The following is a 21994-nucleotide window of genomic DNA, read 5'->3' on the forward strand; positions in this document are numbered from 1 at the left end:
ACCGTGGATTCATTTGGCAATATTCGCTTGATTCTAACATGATCCTGGATCAACTGCACGCCCCCTTTCTATGGGTATAAAGTAGAAAACTAACGTAGGAATAACATTAAAGCACCTAAACAAAATAGAAATCTTAAATGCGCACCCGATTTTTTTGCAAGAAAAATGCGCATGGATCTACAGTAAAATCTCGGTGATACGAATCTTGTGGGGTTGTATCATCAAAACATACACAAAATCAAGAAAAGATGAATTTACAGTCGACTCCCGATAATTCGAAGTCGCTTAATTGGAAATTTCGGTTAATTGGAAGTGAAGCAGGGGTCCCGTCAGTTTTGCATGCAAACCAACCGAAAAAAATGCTCGGTAATTAGAAGTTAGAAGTCTAAAATAGTGGTTAATTAGAAGTTATTTCTCAATCGGATGTCTCGACGTGATCGTAATGTTAGAGAAATTTGCTATTTTTAAAGTGAAAATCAGCTTTGCGTGCCGCACGGGCATCGTTGGCATCGCAGCTGACTACAGCGCCACAGCTCATGAAGCGTCAATGTTAGGTACTGGCGTCTTCGGCATCGCAGCTGACGACAGCGCCAAAGATCATCAGGCGGCAAGGTTAGCCGCGTCACGTGGTCTTTCTGTGGCGTTGACGTACTAGGCCTCTCTGCGCTATCCGTTTGTTTCCTCGAGTGTTGTAGTGCGTCAAGCCTCGTTGCACAGAGGTTCCGCTTGCGGCGTGCCGCATTTACACCTGCAGTCGCGACAATGGCAACCCGCGGACCTTATCGGACGCTCGACTTGGCGACGAAAGTAAAGATTATGAAAGAAGTTGAGGAAGGAGGCATCGCCAAGCAGGACATCGCACGAAGGTACGGCATCAAGCCCAACACTCTTTCAAACTTCCTGAAGAACAAGCGCTCGATACTCGAAGCGGTTGAAAAAGACCAGTTCAAGATGTCTCGCAAGAGAATGCGCACCAGCGCCCACCCGGAGTTAGAGCAAGCGTTGCTCATTTGGATTAGGGAGGCACGGAGCAATCACCTTCCGCTCAGTGGCGATATCGTTGCACCGAAAGCCTCATCGCTTGCGGCAATGTTAGGAATTGAAAACTTTGCCTCTTCGGATGGATGGTTGACACGCTTGAAGCAACGGCACGACCTGGTGTTCAAAAGCGTGAGTGGCGAAAGGGCGTCCGTCGACCAGGAAACATGTGCGACGTGGAGAGAACAAAAAGCTTCGCGAATACTTGAGCAAATATAAGCCGGAAGACATCTTCAATCCCGACGAGACGGCACTTTTTTACAAGATGTTACCCGAGAAGACATTGACCTTCAAGGACGATGACTGTGCTGGAGGGAAACGCAGCAAAGAGAGAGTGTCCGTTTTAATTGCCGCGAACATGACTGGCACGGAGCGATGTCGCCTGCTGGTGCTTGGCAAGGCCGCTAAGCCTAGATGTTTTAAGGGCGTCAAAACGCTGCCTGTCGATTACGCATCCAATAGAAAGGCGTGGATGACGTCGGAACTATTTAAAGACTGGCTACATAAACTAGATCGCAAGTTCGCGTCATCTAACCGCAAGGTATTGCTTCTTGTAGATCAGTGCAGTGCCTACATGAATGTGCCGGCCTTGAGTGCCATCCGCGTCGCCTACCTGGCAGCCAACACAACATCGGTGTTGCAACCTATGGATCAGGGGATCATAAAAAATGTGAAGGTGCTGTACCGAAAGCACCTTCTCGAGCGGAAGCTCTTGTGCATGGAGAGCTCCATGCAGTACGAGGTGAGCCTCCTCAGTGCTAGCCACTTGTTAGCGTGAGCGTGGGGCCGCGTTAAAGAAGAAACAATTGCAAACTGCTTCAGGGTATGTGGTTTTAGTGCAAGTGTGGCTGGAGTTGGTTCGTCTTCTCCAGCGGGGGAAGCAGACACAAGCGAGCTCGACGACCATACTCTTCAAGCAGCTTTCGGTGACGTCACTTTCGAAGAGTACGTCGCCGTTGATGGCAGTGTTGAAATGTGCGGTACGCTGACGGACAGTCAAATAATTGAAATGGTTCGGCCCAACGAGGCTGCTAATGAAAGTGACGAGGACTACAACATTCTAAGTGAGCCACAACCTGCGGCTGCTGATGTAGCTGCGGGCCTTGCCATCGCGCAGCGGTTTTTTGCTGCAGAGAGCAATGCCGACGAAGCACTCGGCCACGTCTACAGCCTGCAGAACTTGCTCTCCGTAGCAAGATGCCGCAAGCAGAAGCAGACGGCAATAACCGATTTTTTTTCATAGTCATTTTTCGAATAAAAATATCCGTTTTTGTTCCTTGTGGTTAATTGGAAGTTTGTTTAATTCGAAGTTTTTCGCGGTGCCCGTGCACTTCGTATTAACGGGAGTCGACTATTTTTAGCAGAAAAAATTCCTAATAATGGAACCCTTTTGATAAGTTCCTCGCTGCTGCGTTTTCCCGGCTGATACGTCGCATTTTCGCAGTCCCTACCTAAATCTCATTGACTTCCATGTATTAAGTTCCCCTTGATACGTCACCAATCTAATTTTCCTGCACCTTGCGTTGCGTTTGAATGTGGCGGTCACGTAAATTTAGCAGTGCAGCCAGCTTGTACGTTGCAACAAGCGACCGGCACGTTACCTATACAGTGCAGTCGCGCGAGCGAGGTTTCTTCAAAGCGATCTGCGACTTGCGCAAAGTACGCGCTCACGCGGGCCTCATCTTCAAAATGATCTTCGATGTTGTGCTGTGCTTTCGACGTTTGGTTCGCGTTGAAGCAAGAGACGGCGCGAAGGTCAATTCGTTCATTGCTGTAGCCACGCTTCCCGACTCCAGCGTTTTAACAGCAAGTTTTCGTGGTCATCGAGCGAGATGTGTTCATGTTTACCTGTGCGTGCGGGACACCGTGCTTGCTAATTTATTTAGTAAGTGAATGTTAACAAGTTTATTTGGCTGATAAAACTACTATCCTTACTTCGTACAGCTGTGTACTAATTTGCTATCGCAATCATTGCTTAACCTTTCGAGCGAAACTGCAACTTTTTTTTTTCGCAGTTCCTTGAAGAACATTAATGAGGTTCTACTATCCGTGTGCGTTTTCCTCTTGCCCAAATCGTCAACGATCCCCTTCTGGAAGGCATAGAAGTGCGCGCACATGATGTCGCGAATGTTTCCGCACGCCACTGAATGCCTCAGCACGTCGAGTGCAGGGAGCATTTTGTCCGTCGTGGCTGCTGTCGCGGTCGTGTTGCTGCAGCAGTCCTCATCTTCTTTCTTGAAAAGGACGAACAAAAGAGGCACAAATCTGGTAAATACCATAATTAGATATTGTTAGCTACGGTTATTGCTCAAAAATCTCCCTAGGGCAAGCCCTTGGAAAATTTTTACGTGTGCTCAATGTGAAGGGCAGGCTTTTTTGACGTTTGGTCATAGCATGCACTGTCCCCTAAACTCTGCCGAGACAGACGCTGCCACCTAATGGGTCGCTACTGGGGCCACCGTAGGAGTCGGGCATGTGTGTGCTGACTGGTCAAGTTTGAATTGTCTGGCAAAGGCCAATTTTAGGATTGAAATAACGATAGTTTGGGCCCATAGAAATGTATGGGTGCCGGCCAGGACCTTTGATCGGGATTGAATTAGCCGGAGTCGAATTAATGGAAGTCGACAGTTCTGCCAAAGATATCAGCGGTGTGTTCTGTGATTCTTTTTCTTTTTGTTTAATTCGACCAGCCGGATAATTCTACCAATTCCATCAGTCCCGTCAGGGTCGAATTAGCAGAAGTCAACTGTACTCTCTTTCAGATTAACCTTATGGGACTTTAAAAATCTTGATCTGAAGTTCTTAAGACGATTGATCATACGTTAAAGGTAAGTCAAACAGACATCTCAAACTGTTTGTCTTACAGGGTAATCATCCCAGCCGTGCATGGCTTGAAGAGGTGCAAACTTTATGGCCATATTTATAGCTGTATTCACATACATGCCTATACCCGAAGCTCCTCCCCAACAGATGAAGTTGTCGCTGCCATAGGTTGGCAGACTCACTCAGATTCGGAGGGCATGCTTGAGGAAACCTGAGTAAAGCCTCTGTGGCATGCAAGTCCACTTCTGAGCAAGTCGAAGTGAATATGCATTAATGTCAGTATGTCTTCGAGCCAGTCTGAAGCACTGAAAGTGAAGCAAGTTAGTGTGTATTCGTGGCTGAAATGGAAAGAACAGTGTGAAAAGAACAAACAAGAGGCAGAGAAAAGGGCAAGACAAACTTAATTGCATGCGCTTCCAGTTTTTCTTGAGTGTAGCAGATAAATGCGAAACTGAGTCCACATAATGGCAAGGCTATCATATGAATTGGTCGCAAGTTCACGAGTCAAGTCGATGGGCTATTTAAATGCGTATCATGGTACATTCCAAAATAATTGCTCATGCTCGCGTCCACTTGAGAAGGTGCAACACTGTTCAAGTTGTGCACGTAATCTGATTGGACAAAGCCCTTCACTGAAGAACTGTTGACAACATTCAAGAATTCTGAAACTGCACCGCACACACGAGAAACGAGGACACAAGGCAAAGGTAACACACAAGTGCTGGTAGTTGGTGGGTGAGTTGGTAAACTCGCACAACTTTTAGTACTTTAACATTCAAGAACTTTTGGATGCAATATGTGCATCATGCACCATGCGATAAATAACAGTAGCAATCCGGTGAAAAATGGTCGCTGTCAAAAAGCGAGGTAATGTGTATGTAATAATAAAGAAAGCAAAACAATGTGTGACAATGTATGTGTACAAAAAAAATTATGTCCGTGTTATAATATACGGCTTTTTGGCTCAAGGTGCATTCACTTGAAATGTTCTTTGCATTTGCAGGTGCCCATTGTGATTGGTGGAGTGCGTGGGACTGGCCACTGCTTACGTCACATGCTTCTCAACTCTGAGGAGCTGCCGCAAGTGCTACTGACAACATTTGCCAAGGTAGGTGGAGCTACATGAAGGGGAGGCTACAGCCATGTGGGCTCAGTGCTCATAAAAGCCAGTGCTCTGATTTGGAATCTGATACATTGCTGCTGAACAGAATGACAGGCACGGTTAGTTACAGAGGTGAACAGTGTAAAAGAACCCCTGCATGTTTATCGTGAGAACTTCCCCGACAACAAAAATTGTCAAAATTTTGAGGAAGATTTCTGTCTCGCTTGGCAATGGACTGCAAAGCGACTGCATGACGATGACGGCATGACAACACTCGGATGACAAAGCTGGAATGACGACAATGCAACAGTGACGGCCTCACAGGCATAGTTTCCTAAAATACTTACTAGAGGGAAGTCTGGCGCTGCAATCGTGCAGCCACCATGGGAGGTGCAGTTGCCGACCAATTTTCCGCACCTCGCGGGGACCGAAAGATAGCAGGAAAAATCGAAAAGTCCGAAAAATTCGTTCACCCCAAAAAATGAATTGCTAATATTGCTGAATTGACAGATCTAATAATGCTGTCTCATACTACGCTTGGAGGCGATCAGATTTGCTCCGATTTGCACAAGACTGACATTGTCTCTGTATACAGTCCACAAGAGTGTCACCGCGTTGGCAATTTCTGTTGGCAGAGATCGCTATAGAGATTGAAGAAATGAGCCCCATTACTTTGCACTACTTGGATTTGCGAAAGCACAGGAGGTGGTGCTGATCACACAAATGCGAAGCCGCACTAACACACACAAAGATGCGACGTCTCCAAGACACACCTGCTCTGTGGACACACCACGTGCAAAATAGCAACCAAACTTAAAAAAGACTGATCCCTCATTAAGTGATTAAGACGATAGTGCTGCCCCCCCCCCCCCCCCCAGAAAAAAAGATATTGTTACGGAGCGATCCATACTGTCGCCATAAAAAACTGTCAGCCCTTCCAGTGGGGTGGAGATAGAAGACTAGCAAAGCTGTACTATGGTGGGAATTACTTATTTCCAATTATAACTATTCAGATGTGATGGTGCAATTGGTTATTTGAACTATTAAAGAATGAGAATTATATATGATCCGGTGGTTTTCATTTATATAGTGACCATAGGGACCATAGCCTTATGGGCGCTACGATACACCGCCGTAGGGTGTACGGCAAAGGTTGGCACGTTATTCATAAACACGTCACCAATGCCGCGCACGTTCGGTGCGAACGCGGGCAGAACGCCGCCGTCGGCAACAGTTCTGCGCATTGCTGAATTTGCGAATGACAGCCCATAAACAAATGTCATGAAACAAAACACCAGCAGCGCATGCCTTTTATGTTAAATCTTCTTAGACTGAAATATTAAAAGTGCGAAACAAAAAAAGATGCAGTTTCGCTAGAATTGCAAAGCATCAATTGCGATAGCAAATTAGTAGCGAGCTATACGGAGTAAGGATAGTAGTTTTATCGGCTGTATAAACTTGGACACATTCGCCTACTAACTGAATTAACAAGGATGGTGTCAGCGCACACACGCAGACATGAATAGATCACACTCGATGATCGCACACAACCGCTGTGAAAACGCTGGCGTGAGCAAACGCGCCAGCAGCACTGAGCGAAGGTTCATGCGGTCTATCACTTCAACGGAAACTGAGCGGCGAAAGCATAGCGCATACAAAGGTCAGAGCCGTGTGGAGATCGCTTTCAAGATGCGGTGCGCGCGACCGCCCGTCGCCGCGCAATGTGCAAGTACGTAGTTAACTGCTTGCAGAGCAAAAGCCGCACTCCCTCCTTCCTGCGCTGCCTTCCCGTTTTCCTCCTTTCGCGCAGGTGATTGAGTCGCCAGTTTCCCTTGGGCCCGGTCGCAAGATACGCATTTGGTGCCGCAGCTAAACGTCACCTCCCGTCCCCCCGCGGCCTTTCGCGCGACGGAAGAAGTCGCGTTTGCTGTCTGCCGTGTGTTCGCTCTCCGTGAAAGCGCGTCCCTCGCGTGCTTTCACTCGCAGCTACAGCATACGGCCAATGAGAGTTTTTTTCTACACGCGGACATGACCATCGAAGACTTAGCCCTTAACAGCTGCGCTGTAAAAAGCAAAAGAAAGTGCCGTCCCCTCAAGCGTTCTGTCAGCTAAGGAGAGCACGCATGGCCTTTGAGACTGGAGGATGGCACACGCTCTCTAGTGATAGCGGGCATCTCCCAATCTTGGAGGCTACAGAGTGGGCTGCTCGAAGCCAAGCCAGTGGCAAATCCTACATGGCAGCCTCCAAGATCGTACTCATCGTATTCGATGAAACTGCGACTTCTTTTATTCAACGCAACTTCAGTGCATCGGGAGGAAATCTGTTTTTCCAAATGACAGAAAGTTGTATTTCTGTTTAAAAGCATGTGAGCGGTACTGTAAAAGACTTTTTTGTCGTCACGAAAAACGGGTGCGCGTTACAATCGAGGGCGCGTTAGAATCGAGTAAATACGGTAGTTGTGCGAGCCGTAGAGGCATAGTCAAATGTTCAAGCCGGGTGGGACTTCGGCATCGATAAGAAAAACGTCCATCGTCGGAGGGGGCCATGGGAGATGCTTTTTGCGTGCGCCGCAACGAGGATGGCAAACATGGATCGTGCGCTCCTTCCAAATGTTCAGCATCTCTAATGCGCTTGATGGTACTGAAAATAGTGCACTGTTTGAAGATAGAAGATAGCGACAAGGCTAGCAGCGATGGCGACGTAGAATGACCTCGGCATGTTCATATTTAATAAATGCTGTTTTATTTTGCGAATGCTGTCCTCGCGTTTTTGTTCGGCCTACATTCAAGGTAAGTTTTTTTTTTTTTTTCGTGCTGGCTTCGGACTTTTGGGGGGTAGGCTTAGAATCGGAGTCGGCCTAGATTCAAATAAATACGGTATTTACCTCATGGTTGTTTGGAGAGGTTATGTCATCTATCCTCTTGAATCATTGTTTTTTCTGTTTATAGTTGCAGCTTTCTTGTTCGGGCATGGTGGTCTTGAGCTCTGCCTTTCCTTCCCTCCCCGTTTTTGGCACCAGTAATGGTTAAGTGAAGCGCCTTGTTACCATCAGTTTGCGTTAGTAGTTGCCCCTTCTCTGCGCAGTGCCTGAACCACGGGAGCAACGAAGTGAAGCAGCTGGTGGCCCAGACGGTGCAATGGCTGTCGCGCAGCCTGGACAAGGGCGCGCCCCCACAACTGCTGCGAACCCTGGTGCCCCAACTGGTGAACGGAACCAAGGAGAAGAACACCATGGTGCGCGCCAACAGCGAGTACGCCCTGGTCGCCCTGCTGCACCTGCGCACCTCCACACAGGGGCTCGAGGTGGGTGCTTGCACGTGTGTGTGCATACACTATGTGGTAAAATAAATAGAAATTTGCAAGGTCTTGTGCAATGCACACAAACTCCCACAGCAGTAGCTTAACTTGTCATTTATGTGATCTGTTATTTATTTGATCTGGGTACAATGCAGAAATGTTTGTTTTGCCTGGTGAACTAATTTCGTAAAACTTTTAGCCATTCATTTCTTCTCTAAGTTTAGGTGACGCTATTGTATTGCGTACAGCACAATCTGGCTGTGCTAAACAAAATTAACATCACTAATGACAATACAGTAAACCCCTGTTAACTCGAAGCTGTAAAAAACTGGAAAACATTTTAAGATAAGGGGAGTTCGGGAGAAGCTAAATCATGAAAATAGAAGCTGGGAGAAGCTAAGTCATGAAAATAGAAGCCCGTTGGCTACACAAAGACGATGTGGAGCCTTTCCAAAATGCTGCCAGTAAAACTCTCGGTCACTCTCGCCTGCATTAGCATGGCACACATCAGTGTCTATGGTCAATAGTGTTAGTGGCACTCTGCCAAGAAATCGTGTTTGGCACAGAATCAATACGATTGATCCTAATGCAATATTGCAAGATCAGAGTATAACCGGTTCCAGGCATCCAAGAATTTGATGCTGCTACTTTCTGCATTGTAATAAATTCCAAATGATTTCCCTTCAAAAACCGAAATTAAACTGCGTAAGAGCGCAGTTGTCACGCCTTTAGCAGATACCCACGAGTGACGCGGCATTTACGCCTCACCGTTGTGGCGCATGAGCATCCTTATCAAGCCGCAATCTCGCTGAAATGCTTTGCGCTCACATGCTTGCTTGTTTTGGGTGCAGTGCATGGGCTGATCACGCCTGCTCAAAAGTATGAATCGTCTTGCTCAAGGTTACAATTAATACTCCGTCACCACATTTGATGTGTCACTGACAGCGTCCTAGATGAGGGAGAAAAAAAAGATTTCAGCTCCCAACTTACCACTGCTGCATGAAGCCATAATAAAGTGGCAACAAGCACTCGAGCACGTGCGCGCGAGTTATGATAGAAACAAACGGGAAAAGATAAGCAAGGAGCACGAGCCAGCACGGCATCTGGTTTGGCTAGTACGCTGCCGCCGGTTGAAAAGCCAACGCAAGCGACACTGCTGACGCTGCCCCATTGCTTTTTCCCTAGTATTTTCTAAATTGAGATTTCGAGACATCTGGAGTATGGTACGAAATCTTCTTAAGAGAAGGGGTGAAAAGCACATCGGGTTGACACACCAGTTGGAGAAAAATTTCTATTTGACCAATATTTCTACATATAGCAGTGATGCTACCACTGCACCCATTGTGCCGAACTGTGCCGAGAGGCGAACCCTGCTACATTCTGTTACGTTTCAACAATACATGAGAAATCAGCACCCACTCTGCACTGACAGTGTTGCTCGGGTTTTCGAAAATGGAACTAAGTCCTCAAGCGTGTTTTATCGTGCCATCAAAAGTGGCATGGCATGGACTAGAGGCTGGCTGCATTAGCTCTGTGGTGGACTGAGTCGGGCCACTCCAATTAAGCCTAGATCGTACTGCTGTTTCTTCCATGCGATCTTGTCTATATTAAGACCTTCCACGACGACGCGTAAAGGTTGCGCAACGAGACAGCCTAGCTTTTCAGGCGGCAGTGAGCGATCGCACTGGCGCCGAGCCAACTCGCTGTGGTAAACAAAATTATCTCCTCTCCTGTATAACCAATGTAAAACGGTGACTAAAGTTTCGGAGGCTGTTAGCTAGATTTTTTTTAACATAACGTGCACATTGGCGCAGACATGGAAACACTGAACAATTTTTTCACTATTCAATTTGTCGCCTGTTCCCCACTTTTCTTGGTTTGGTGATTTCACGGCATAAGAGAGGCATAGGGCCACTACTAAGGCTTTGGTTGACACGACACCAAAGAGCAACTTTCGCTGCCGGATACTGACGAAGCACAGCTAATTAAGCCATGCTGTATTGTACGGCCGTGACGAAAATTCGCTGCCAGCTGACGCGGTGGTGGGCAACAGGCCGGTCATGGCCAGGCAGCCTCCAATATGTTTGGGCCAGTAAACCACTTTGGTGATCTAACAGGCTAGACTACTGGTGGCCGAAAGCCGAGATTGGGTCCGTGGGTGACATGCCAGCAACTGCCGCGAACGCTTTGAGTGAAGTTTGTTTTTGTGCTTACCGGACTCTGTCCCGTAAGCACTCAAAGCGTTCACGGAAGTTGGTGGCATGTCACCCATGTTACTGGACGAAAGCGCAAAAACAAACAAAAGCTCGCGTGTCCGTCCAGAGTCCGGTAAGCACAAAAACAAACTTCACTCAAAGCGTTCGCGGCAGTTGCTGGCATGTCACCCATGTTACTGGACTTCCGTCCAGTAAGCGCAAAAACAAACAAAAGCTCGCATGTCTGTCCAGAGTCTGAGTGAAGTTTGTGTTTGTGCTTATCAAAGCGTTTGTGGCAGTTGCTGGCATGTCACACAAGTTACTGGACTCCCGTCCAGTAAGCGCAAAAACAAACAAAAGCTTGTGTGTAGCCAGAAAGCTACAAACTGAATTCACTTATCAGTTCCTAATCTGACAGCGTTACACAGTCGGATGTCACGCGCGTATAAATTTGCACTTCACTACGGCGCGCGATGCACAGCGAGCTGTGCAACGAGTGAAAGCAAACTGCCCCGTCAGTGTTGACCATCGCAGTATTTCAAGTACAGTGAAATCTCAATGTAATGAACTTCAGGGGACCGCAGTAAATTGTTCATTATTCGTAAAGGTCGTTATAGTGAAAGCTCCAAAATTAACCATTCCACGCATCAACCCATCGGTTCGTAAGGTGTCACAATATGAGGAATCTGCGAAAACATTGCTGTTTTCCATAGGTTCCCCTGCCACGCACTACCGAAGGACCGTATAACAAGGGTGACACGCGTAAAAGAGACGTTGGAAGTCGAGAAAACTACCTACAAAAAGGTAGCTCCATGTCACTTCGAAAGCACAATGTTTCTTGCTGTTTGTTTTTCACATTCCTTGCCATGGACACCGCAACTGTCTCGCTCGAAGTGAACACATGAACTATGCCAAAGCACAAGCGCACGTAGACGACACTGTCCGGAAAGTGTGACCGTGTGGCATCCCCGCAAGTACGGAGGTTACATTTCTCTGTGCGCGTAGCTAGTACGGCCACAGAAAGAAGCGCGGAAGTGGAAAGATGCGCGCCTTCGTTGCTAGGCAACACTTTTCTCGGTGGAGCAGGTGCTCGCAAAACCTGATCCATAGTCGCAGTTTTTGTCCACTTTTCTTCTTCTGGCGCCATCTCAGGTTATATGGATCCATGCGCCACAGCGTCCACCCTCTGCGCCTTGTCATCTGCTATAGTCTACTGTTCCGGCTGCCGTAAAGGATACGTGGAAATCTAAGAATCCCTAGATTTCGGAATATTAGTTCGAAGTACTGATGCGTTGTTAACATAAGGAAACTGAATAACAACCGTTGTTCTGAAATGTTCAGCATTCTAAAGTTTGTAGTGCTGAAATATTTTTTACATTGAAACTATAAGAAGTCAGCAGGGGATTTCTGAAAGGTTCAATAATCTGAATGTTTGTTAATTTGGTGTTTGTAGTAACGGGGTTTCACTGTAAATGGTATATCAGTGAAGCATCAGCACAGGGCAAAATAAGTAAATTTTTCATACCGCTGGCGTGCCCTTTTTTTTTTCTTTTCAGGGTGCTCTGTCTTAAAGGATCCATTTATAGCAGCGAGATCACATTGAAGATAGATTTTCAAAGTGCTTTTGAATTCTGCATGTAGCTCATTGAAGTGCTACCGTGCTTTTCTAAGCCACTGAAATGCTATTTAGCAGATCTTAGGACACTACCGCTTCGTCACAGTCCACAGCAAGAACTGCGATGAAAGGGGCGAGGGTTCATTTTTAGTGTTTGGGTTGAGTTTGTGAACCAGTGACGACTTACTGCTTTCACGTGGCTTGCCCATTGTAAAAGCCCCTTATAATATTGTTTGCAATCGCTTTCATACACCTGCTCTGGAAGTTCATTTCACTGCTCCGAAATTCATTTTTCACTGCTGCAAAAGTTGCTCTGAAATGACATGAGCCAGTAGCACTACTGTATCAGAGTTCGAGTTAGGTATTACTGTACTGTATTTATTCGAATACAGTCAATGACTGATTATTTGAACATCGATAATTCGAACATGCTTGACTGTTCAGAGAGCACCGCCACTAGTCCCATAAACTTGTAGCAGCACCAATGAAATGAGGCAACATGCAGAGCTGCTGCCGACGCGGTCCGTGTTTTCCCACGTTCGCACCGAACGCATGCGGTGCCAGTGCGACACGGTGCCAGTGCGTTCAGCTCGCGGTGCCAGTTCACCTCTGGCGGCAGCTCGGCGTTTTCACCAAGAGAGCAGAACTGGACACTCGACGAGCAGCGTAGGAAGTCGCTGCCCCTTCTCGCCTCTCAACATTTCTATATAAATAAGTTCTTGTTGTAGATTTGGGCTTACTTGTGCTCAACTGCTTCACGTGCAATACATGCATGCTACATCTACAGACTTATGTGTGTAAGGACGACTGAAATTTTCAGCACCTTACAATGCGTCGTGCGATAATTTGGACTCCGATTATATTCATCATCATCATCATCAGCCTATTTTATGTCCACTGCAGGACGAAGGCCTCTCCCTGCGATGTCCAATTACCCCTGTCTTGCCCCAGCGTATTCCAACTTGCGCCTGCAAATTTCCTAACTTCATCATCCAATCTGGTTTTCTGCCGTCCTCGACTGCGCTTCCCTTCTCTTGGTATCTATTCTGTAACCCTAATGGTCCACCGGTTATCCATCCTACGCATTACATGGCCTGCCCAGCTTCATTTCTTCCGCTTAATGTCAACTAGAATATCGGCTATCCCCGTTTGCTCTCTGATCCACACCGCTCTCTTCCTGTCTCTTAACGTTAGTCCTAAGATTTTTCGTTCCATCGCTCTTTGTGCGGTCCTTAACTTGTTCTCGAGCTTCTTTGTTAACCTCCAAGTTTCTGCCCCATATGTTAGCACCGGTAGAATGCAATGATTGTACACTTTTCTTTTCAACGACAGTGGTAAGCTCCCAGTCAGGATTTGGCAATGCCTGCCGTATGCACTCCAACCCAATTTTATTCTTCTGTAAATTTCTTTCTCATGATCAGGGTCCCCTGTGAGTAACTGACCTAGATAAACTTACTCCTTTAAGCCCGACCCTCACATAACGAATTTCCGGCGTCCAAGCGGCGAACTTCGTCCGACGGCGGCCGCTCTTCGGTCGGCGTCAAAAATCGCGACGCGCGCCACCGATTTGGAGGGGATAGATATTTTCGCCTGCCGCCGGAAGCGTCCAGCGCGCGGCGACAAGCCCGATCCAATCAGGAGGCAGCACTTCCGGCCGTTGCATCATGGGATTGAGCTTATGTAAAACATGGCGGCGGTCCCGGTTGCCCGCTTCGAACTGAATTTGGCGTTGTTTTTGTAGAATTCACTTCGTTCGTAGCAACTGACTGCGCAAACGGCTTTTGCTTAGTCTCATGCCGCTTCGACGAGAGAGTGTTATGGCTAATCTTGAGGAATTTTCGAGATCGCTTCTCGTTTCGAACGCGCCTAAGCCTAGCGAGAGAAATTTTCATTGAGATGCGAGCGCCACCTGTCGGTAAAGTTAGGAGATAGGCGCACGACGGCATATGGCCTCTGAGATGGGAAGCTTTCGGGGGCTATGGTAGATAGCTTGTACTGCTTGTCTGTTTCGCTGCGGATCGGCGGACATGGGAAGAAAAATACAACGCGCTCCTGGCTTCCATTGTGCTGCCTCTGGCACTTTCCTGACGCACACACACATAGAATTACTTGGTTGCCCTATGTATGCGAAATTCAAAGCGTAATGGAACCACGTATGTTGTAGAAGAAATAACTCAAGAAAAATTATAATACACTAAGTTATGACGTTATTAAGTGTCGCAACATGCTAAATCTTACTGTGGGTTGCATTTAAAAAACAGTAATATCCTGCTTCACGGCTGGCCACATTGATAGCGGCTCGGCGGCGTTCGCCGCTGGATCGTCGCATGAGGGGCGGTGAGGCGAAAACACGGCGGCGCGTTTCGCTACACTTTTTGACGCGCGAACATCGTCGGGGAAGTTCGCTCCATGAGGGTCGGGCTTTACAGTCTCTAGAGGCTGACTGGTGATCCTGAATTCTTGTTCCCTTGCCAGGCTACTGAACATTATCTTTGTCTTCTGCATTATGTTATATTTCTGATTATATTATTGTGTGCTAATATAGCCACCGAGTCAAGCAGAAATGTAGATACAGTAAAACCTCGATAATTCGAACTCGGTTAATTCGAAATTTCGGTTAATTCAAAGAATTTGAGCGGTCCCGTCATTCTCAATGCAAATTCTACCGGATGATTTGAATGGCCCGCGCGGCTCTATTCGGATAATTCGAAGTTTCCGGCTAGTAGCAACGTGCGGCGGTTAGGTTAGGGCGCTCCGTACAGTCGCCAACCAATTTTCCGAGCTCGTGGGGACTGAAAAATAGTCCGGAAAACTCGTTCGGCCGAAAAAAAAAGTTATTAGTGCGGCTTAAAGAAAATCTCTAATAATGCCCTGCCTCATACTACGCTTGGAGGGGATCGACTTGCTTGGATTTGCGCAGCAATGACGTCGTCTCCGTGTACAGTCGACACGAACGTCACCGCGTTGGTGATCTCCGCCGCCATGGAGATCCAAGAAACGAGCTTCGCACTGCTTAGCTCTCGCGAAGGTACAGGAAGTAGCGCCGATCACTGAGACATGGGTCTCCGAGACACCTGCTCAGTGTACACGCCACGTTCAAAATAGCAACCAAAACTTGCGAGAAAAAAAACTCACTGAATTAACACGCATGGTGTCAGCACTCACGAGCGAGCGCGGCCGCCGCAGCCCGCGAAGGTTCATGCGGTCTATCGCTTCAACGGAAACTGAGCGGCGAGAGCACAGCCATACGAAAGGTTAGAGTCGTCTGGAGATCGCTTTCAAGATACGGTGCGCGCGAGAAACCGCTCCGGCGCTAAGTACGCAGTTGTTAGAAGAGTAGAAGTCGCTCCCCCCCCCCCCTCCCTCCCATACCCCCACGGCCTTTCGCACGAGGGAGGAAGTCGCGTTTACGCTCCGCCGTGCGTTCGCTCTCCGTGAAAGCGCGCGTCCCCCGCGCGCTGTCACTCGCACATACGGCGGGCGCGCGGCGATGATTTTATTGCCCTTGGACTTTGTATGGATCCTCAGGGCGGCGACGCCGACGGCGAAAATCCGCTTGAAGTGTCCATATAATTGCTGTCGCAATAAAAAAACATCCCACAATAAATGGTTACAACGATAGTGCTGAGCGCATATACTAAGAAAAAAGAAAGAGTGCAGTACTCTGGAGCGTTTTGTCAGCCAAGGAAGAGCGGGCATGGCCTCCGAGAATGGAGGATTGCGCGCGCTCTCTACTGATAGCGCGCGTTCCAATCTTGGAGGCTATATAACGAGTAACTAGAATTCAAGCCAGTGCAAAATCCAACATGGCAGCCTCCAAGAGTGGGTACCGTGGCTCGGAAAGAGCGATTTAGTCCGCAAAATCGAACTTTGGGGTCTCAATTCGTCCGAAAAATTGGATGCGAAAATGCATGAACTCAATGGGAACCCTGATGGTGCATTTTTGAAGTCCGGAATATCCAGCAAGTCCAAATTTTTGGAGTCGAGCACCACCACGCCCGCTTTTGCGGCAGTTATCGATTCCGTGAACATCGTCCGCAACTTTGTTGAGTGCAGTGCGGGTGATATTTGTATGCTACGTTTTTTGAGCCAGCTGGAGAGCATGGCACTAGGGGCGGCGAACCAGCGCGCCAAGTAATCCCGCATCGGTGATTACTTTGAGTTATTTTTCTCGGACATGGCAAATAAAGGTGATTTCTTTTTGCGGCAAGTTCTTGCTTGTTTTCTTTCTTTTTATTATTCATTTCGGTTAATTCGAAAATCCGCTTAATTCGAAGAATTTTCGCGGTCCGGCGACCTTCGAATTATCGAGGTTTTACTGTATTTCGCTTTGAGACGTTTCCAGCCTGGTCGTTGGCTATGACAACCGAAACTAGCAAAGCCTTGTCAATCTAGCAACTGCCACTGAGAATTCGGTGCGTGCATTCACTGTAATTTCGTCTGTCTTAAGCAACAGCATGACAATGGTCGAGATATGGGCCACGATTTTCTAGCAGTGCTTTCCTCTCGATTCTATGCCATGTTTATCATCCACTTTTTATGGCCAGCTGATCCCGTTGATAACGCCTGCAGAGCATCACTCGACCACTGACAAAATGCGAAAAGCATGAAAAGGAATGTCTAGGCTAAGGGCAAGCGTATGTGCACACAGCAGCACGTGTTGACAAACTTCAGCCATAATTTCAGACGATCACTGTCGAAAGATACATTGATTTTTGCAATATTTTGCGTGACCAGCTCTGGGAATGTTGATAGGCGTTGCACTGTGATGGGATAGCGTCTGCCGTCGTTTCTAGACGTTGATGAATTTTGTGCTCTAGTAACGCAAAATTGAAAGTATTTTGGAAAGCAACGATTGGAGAATGCGGCACACCTTTGTTGCTGAATAATGTCACTTATTATTGGGCGAATCTGGGATTTCGGAATCCTGATTTTTCGGACGTTTGCGGTCCCAGTCAAGTCCGCATTATTGGTTGGTGACTGTATAAGGCAATTTTCTTTGAGCATTATTATCCTCAGTCACATTCGCCCGCAGAACTTATGTGCCAGCTTGTTGGTTTCACTTACTCTTCAAGCAAGGCAGCAGCAGTGCTGTCTTTTGGTGATTTGGTTCTTAGACAGCACTAGGAATCTTAGTGATTAAAGTTCACCTAGATGTGTGTTATTTGAGATGTTTTGTTTTCCGTGTTAGATTGGAAATGAAGTAAAACTTCTGACCCACATAGTCATGGACCAGTTTTTCGGGCTGCAAAAGTTCAGACATGCGAAATTATTCAGCCATCTCACATCAACACTAGCCCTATGTACAAATGTGTAACAATGGGACACATTAACACATACCACTTTATTTTGTGAACTTATTTGCATGAACGCGCTGAATTTAAAACGGATACAATTGTTTTTTTTTTTTATGTTTGCAGTAGCAATGAGGAATCAACGAAACCAGGCAAGCCACCTTGCACTAACATTAACACTATTATGATGTGCAAGCCCTGATATGTATTGCTAAGAGTGCAAAGAGATGGAGCTCACAACCACAGGGCTTTGCCAATGGCTTTAGCAATTCACTGTCAACTAGCCCAAGCATCCACTCTTGCTAACTCGGTGTTCAGGCTCTCACTGGAATGGGTAGTCACAATACTTGTTCTACGCTACATAACCAATAGAGGATCTGTAATAAGTGTAGCTGGTCACCGTGAAAACAACCGCTCTAGTTTTGCTGAGAACCATACGTTGGTTCTCAGTTCATAACCAAACAATGCAGTGCAGCTGGCATAAGCACAGACCAAGAATGCTGCTCCAATTTTTGTCAACTTTTCATCATCATCATCATCATCTGCCTAAATTTTATGTTCACTGCAGGACGAAGGCCTCTCCCTGCGATCTCCAATCGCCCCTGTCTTGCGCTAGCGTATTCCAACTTGCGCCTGCAAGTTTCCTAACTTCATCATCCCATCTGGTTTTCTGCCGTCCTCGACTGCGCTTACCTTCTCTTGGTATCCATTTTGTAACCCTAATGGTCCACCGGTTATCCATCCTATGCATTACATGGCCTGCCCAGCTCCATTTCTTCCGCTTAATGTCAACTAGAATATCGGCTATCCCCGTTTGTTCTCTGATCCACACCGCTCTCTTCCTGTCTCTTAATGTTAGTCCTAAGATTTTTCGTTCCATCGCTCTTTGTGCAGTCCTTAACTTGTTCTTGAGCTTCTTTGTTAACCTCCAAGTTTCTGCCCCATATGTTAGCACCGGTAGAATGCAATGATTGTACACTTTTCTCTTCAACGACAGTGGTAAGCTCCCAGTCAGGATTTGGTAATGCCTGCCGTATGCACTCCAACCCAATTTTATTCTTCTGTAAATTTCTTTCTCGTTATCAGGGTCCCCTGTGAGTAATTGACCTAGATAAACGTACTCCTTTACAGACTCTAGAGGCTGACTGGCGATCCTGAATTCTTGTTCCCTGTCAACCTTTGTATACTTTTAATTGACCATTCTTGATGCACACTTAGTCCACTCTTTGATCAAGTGAAGTTGCCTGCACGATTTCCTGTGTTGAAAGTGTCAAATGACGAGCTAAAATTGGTATTAATAAGATTCAGCAGATTCAGTGCAACCATGTGACCATGCTCCTCCTTCTGTGCTCGCAGGAATGCCTAGCGGCGCTCGACCCAGGGGCGAGGGAGTCCCTGCAAGATGTCTACACCAAAGTGCTGCGCAAGGTGGCCTCCCATCCAGAGCCTAAGGAGGAAGATCTCGATGATGGAGTCCTCTCCTGATCGTCTCCCTTGCCCTTCCCTCCCCAATCCTCTCCCCTCAACAATGCACAGATTAAAAAAGAAAGATGTGTGTAAAGTTTAATTTCTGCCTTGATTTATTGTGGTGTTACCGTTCGTGTCTGTACACTTTGCGACCATTGTGGCAGACAGTGGTAGCATATTCCACCACCAGCTTCAGTGTAACGTTTGTGGTACCAAGTGCCCCTGCACGTGGCACCACAGATGTGATACTTTGATTTAGTATACGATACAGCAAACACGTTCTCCACAAAAAAAAGTTGAAAGTTACCTATCATGAAAGGGGTCAGGCAAAGAGACACAATCTCTCCAATGCTATTCACTGCATGCTTAGAAGAAGTATTGTGGGGTCTCACACGGGCTCTTGGGACAAAGGAACGACAACACAGTAGTGCAATCAATCAAAAGGGCATTTATTACAGCTTTCATACACTAATACACGCTAGCCGAATTACTATCAATAGAACATTCACATATGGGCTCGCCACAAATCAAGGAAGTCGGACTCACCGCGACCGGATAGCGAGCGAATATGTTTGCCCCATGCTACGACACCATCGCCTAGTCGTTCACGTGTACGGTCACGCGAACGGTGGCGCGTTCGAATGATCCATGTTCGTCCATACCGGTGTCCTGCTCTTAGCCTCGCGAGACGGTCCCGCGAAGCGGGCCGGCGCACGCGCGAAGCGTTCGTGCGTGTTGGTCGCCGATTCCAATCCAAAGAGGAAGCGCCTTTGACCTTTTTCTCCCAAGTCACCCCGCCATTCGGTGGCGTTAGCATCGCGACACTCGCGCCATCTCTCGCAATGCGCTGCAACCACCACGACCGCCTTCGGCGCTTAGCCACGCGGTCGTGGTGGTCGCGGTCGTGGTGGCGACTCTCGCGCATCCCCCAACATCTGGGGAGGCGCGAGAGTCGCGCATTCCCACAGTATTCAAGCTCTTAGACTGGGAAGGCTTAGGAGTGAGGATCAACGGCGAATATCTCGGCAACCTTTGCAGACGACATTGTCCTATTCACCAACAATGGGGACGAATTACAACAAATGATTGGACCTTAACCGAGAAAGAGTGGGGTTGAAGATTAATGTGCAGAAGGCAAAGATGATGTTCAATAGCCTGGCAAGGGAACAAGAATTCAGGATTGCCAGACAGCCTGTAGTCTGTAAAGAAGTACGTTTATCTAGGTCAATTACTCACAGGGGACCCAGATCATGAGAAAGAAATTTACAGAAGAATAAAGTTGAGTCGGAGTGCATACGGCAGGCATTATTTACCAAATCCTGATTGGGAGCTTACCACTGTCGTTTAAGAGATAAGTTTACAATCATTGCCTTCTACCGGTGCTAACACATGGGGCACAAACTTGGAGTTTAACAAAGAAGCTCGAGAACAAGTTAAGGACCGCACAAAGAGGGATGGAAAGGAAAAATGTCAGGCCTAACGTTAAGAGATAGGAAAAGAGCAATGTGGATCAGAGAGCAAATGGGGATAGCCGATATTCTAGTTGACATTAAGGAGAAAAAAAGTCGCCGAATATCCACGAACTGAATGATGATGAGTGGGCAAAGCACCGGGGGATCATTCGGGTAACCGTGAGTTCCCCGTATATATATATATATGTGTGTGTGTGTGTGTGTGTGTGTGTGTGTGTGTGTGTGTGTGTGTGTGTGTGTGTGTGCACAGTAGAACCTCATTCGTACGTTTTCAAAAAATACGCGAAAAATAAACATACGATCCGAATCCAGTAAAAAATGAAGATGACAAGCCCATATTGAGGTGCAAGGGAATTTAAATTCCCTGCTGAATCTTATTATATAGCAATTTTAGCTCGTCATTTGACAATTTCAACACAGGAAATTGTGCAGGCAACTTCACTTGATCAAAGAGTGGACTAAGTGTGCATCAAGAATGGTCAATTAAAAGTATACAAAAGTTGACAAGGGAAAAATTTATTTCTTGCAAAACATAGTACAGTCGAATCTTGTTAATTCGAACATGCTTAATTCGAACTGACGTTGTGGTCCCGTCAAAGTTATGTTTTCCAATGGGCGAAAACGCTCAGTAATTCGAACGGGAAAGCATTTGCGACGGTTAACTCGAACATAACAGCGCGCCGACAATACTCTCAGCATCACGCCAAATCACGTGGCGGCGCCTCCTACCGGCATTGCTCCGATACCTCTATGAAGCAAAAGCCTAGGAGAGACCCCTCAACGCCGCGCGGAGAAATAAAAAAGAAAAAAAAATACCGCAGCGAAAATTTCCTCAGATGGCAAGGTCGCCGTTTCTGGTCGCGCCGGAACACGCGTGTACGTGCCGACGTCTCGGCCAACGCTGCGGCGTAGAGGGAAGCAACGCGGAGGCCCAGTCCGGCCAATGCTCGCTTCAACGGTAGAAAACAAAACTTCGGGGAGCGGGCTAAGCTGGCGCCGGGCCGGCGGGCGCGCATGGAGACAGTCGAAGGTGAGGGAGCTATGAGAGAGTTGAGAGGGAGGGCGAGGGGAGCCACCGAAGCGACGGAGTTGCCGAGGCCAAATGTGCTTCCCTGCCGCCCTTCTCCCTCACCTTCGACGGTCTCCGCGCGCGCGTCACCGTGCCGGCGCCGCCCGCTCCCTGAAGTTTCGTTCGCTGCTGTTATCGGGATGCGAGAGAGATTGCGGTTGTGTAGAGGAAGAGGCGCTATCGTGATGCGAGCGTTGGCCGACGTGGGCAGTTTCGTGGCCCTCACTCGCTATGTGCTTGCGCGCCACGATATTTCACGACTCGCACCGTTCGTACGTAGCGCTATGGTGCACAAATACGTCAAAAATAAGTCCTTGTAATTCGAACTAATTTTCGGGCCCCTTCGAGTTCGAATTACCGAGATTCGACTATATTTTCTGCTGGTGCATCTCACCCTTGGACAGGAACAACTCCTTTTGCACACATTGCAGACCCTTGTCCGCATTTTCGTTGTCTTTCGTGCGAAAGAAGCTTTGTAAGGCTTCCAGGCCAGCAAGGGCTTCGGCGAAGGTAGCCGGTGGGCGCAAGCCTTCGTTCTCGCCGCCGTCTTCAGGGGCCTCGTCCGCCACCACTTCCGCTGCGTCGTCCCCCACCACCTCCTTGTAGCGCCGGGCGCTGTTT

At 47.5% G+C, this 21994-nt stretch overlaps 1 protein-coding gene across 1 annotated transcript in view; it reads left to right on the forward strand.

The window, feature by feature from the left end:
• LOC119444419 (eIF-2-alpha kinase activator GCN1) overlaps window positions 1–18932 on the forward strand; it is an 80428-nt gene extending 61496 nt beyond the window's left edge. Inside the window, exons 20-22 of the mRNA XM_049664586.1 lie at window positions 4865–4969; window positions 8049–8267; window positions 18722–18932. Of these exons, the coding sequence (XP_049520543.1) occupies window positions 4865–4969; window positions 8049–8267; window positions 18722–18850 (453 nt within the window). The 3' untranslated portion in view covers window positions 18851–18932. The remainder of the gene's footprint in view (window positions 1–4864; window positions 4970–8048; window positions 8268–18721) is intronic.
• The last annotated feature ends 3062 nt before the right edge of the window (window positions 18933–21994 follow it).

The sequence above is a fragment of the Dermacentor silvarum genome, chromosome 3 (genome assembly GCF_013339745.2).
Source record: "Dermacentor silvarum isolate Dsil-2018 chromosome 3, BIME_Dsil_1.4, whole genome shotgun sequence".
Lineage (NCBI taxonomy): Eukaryota > Metazoa > Arthropoda > Arachnida > Ixodida > Ixodidae > Dermacentor > Dermacentor silvarum.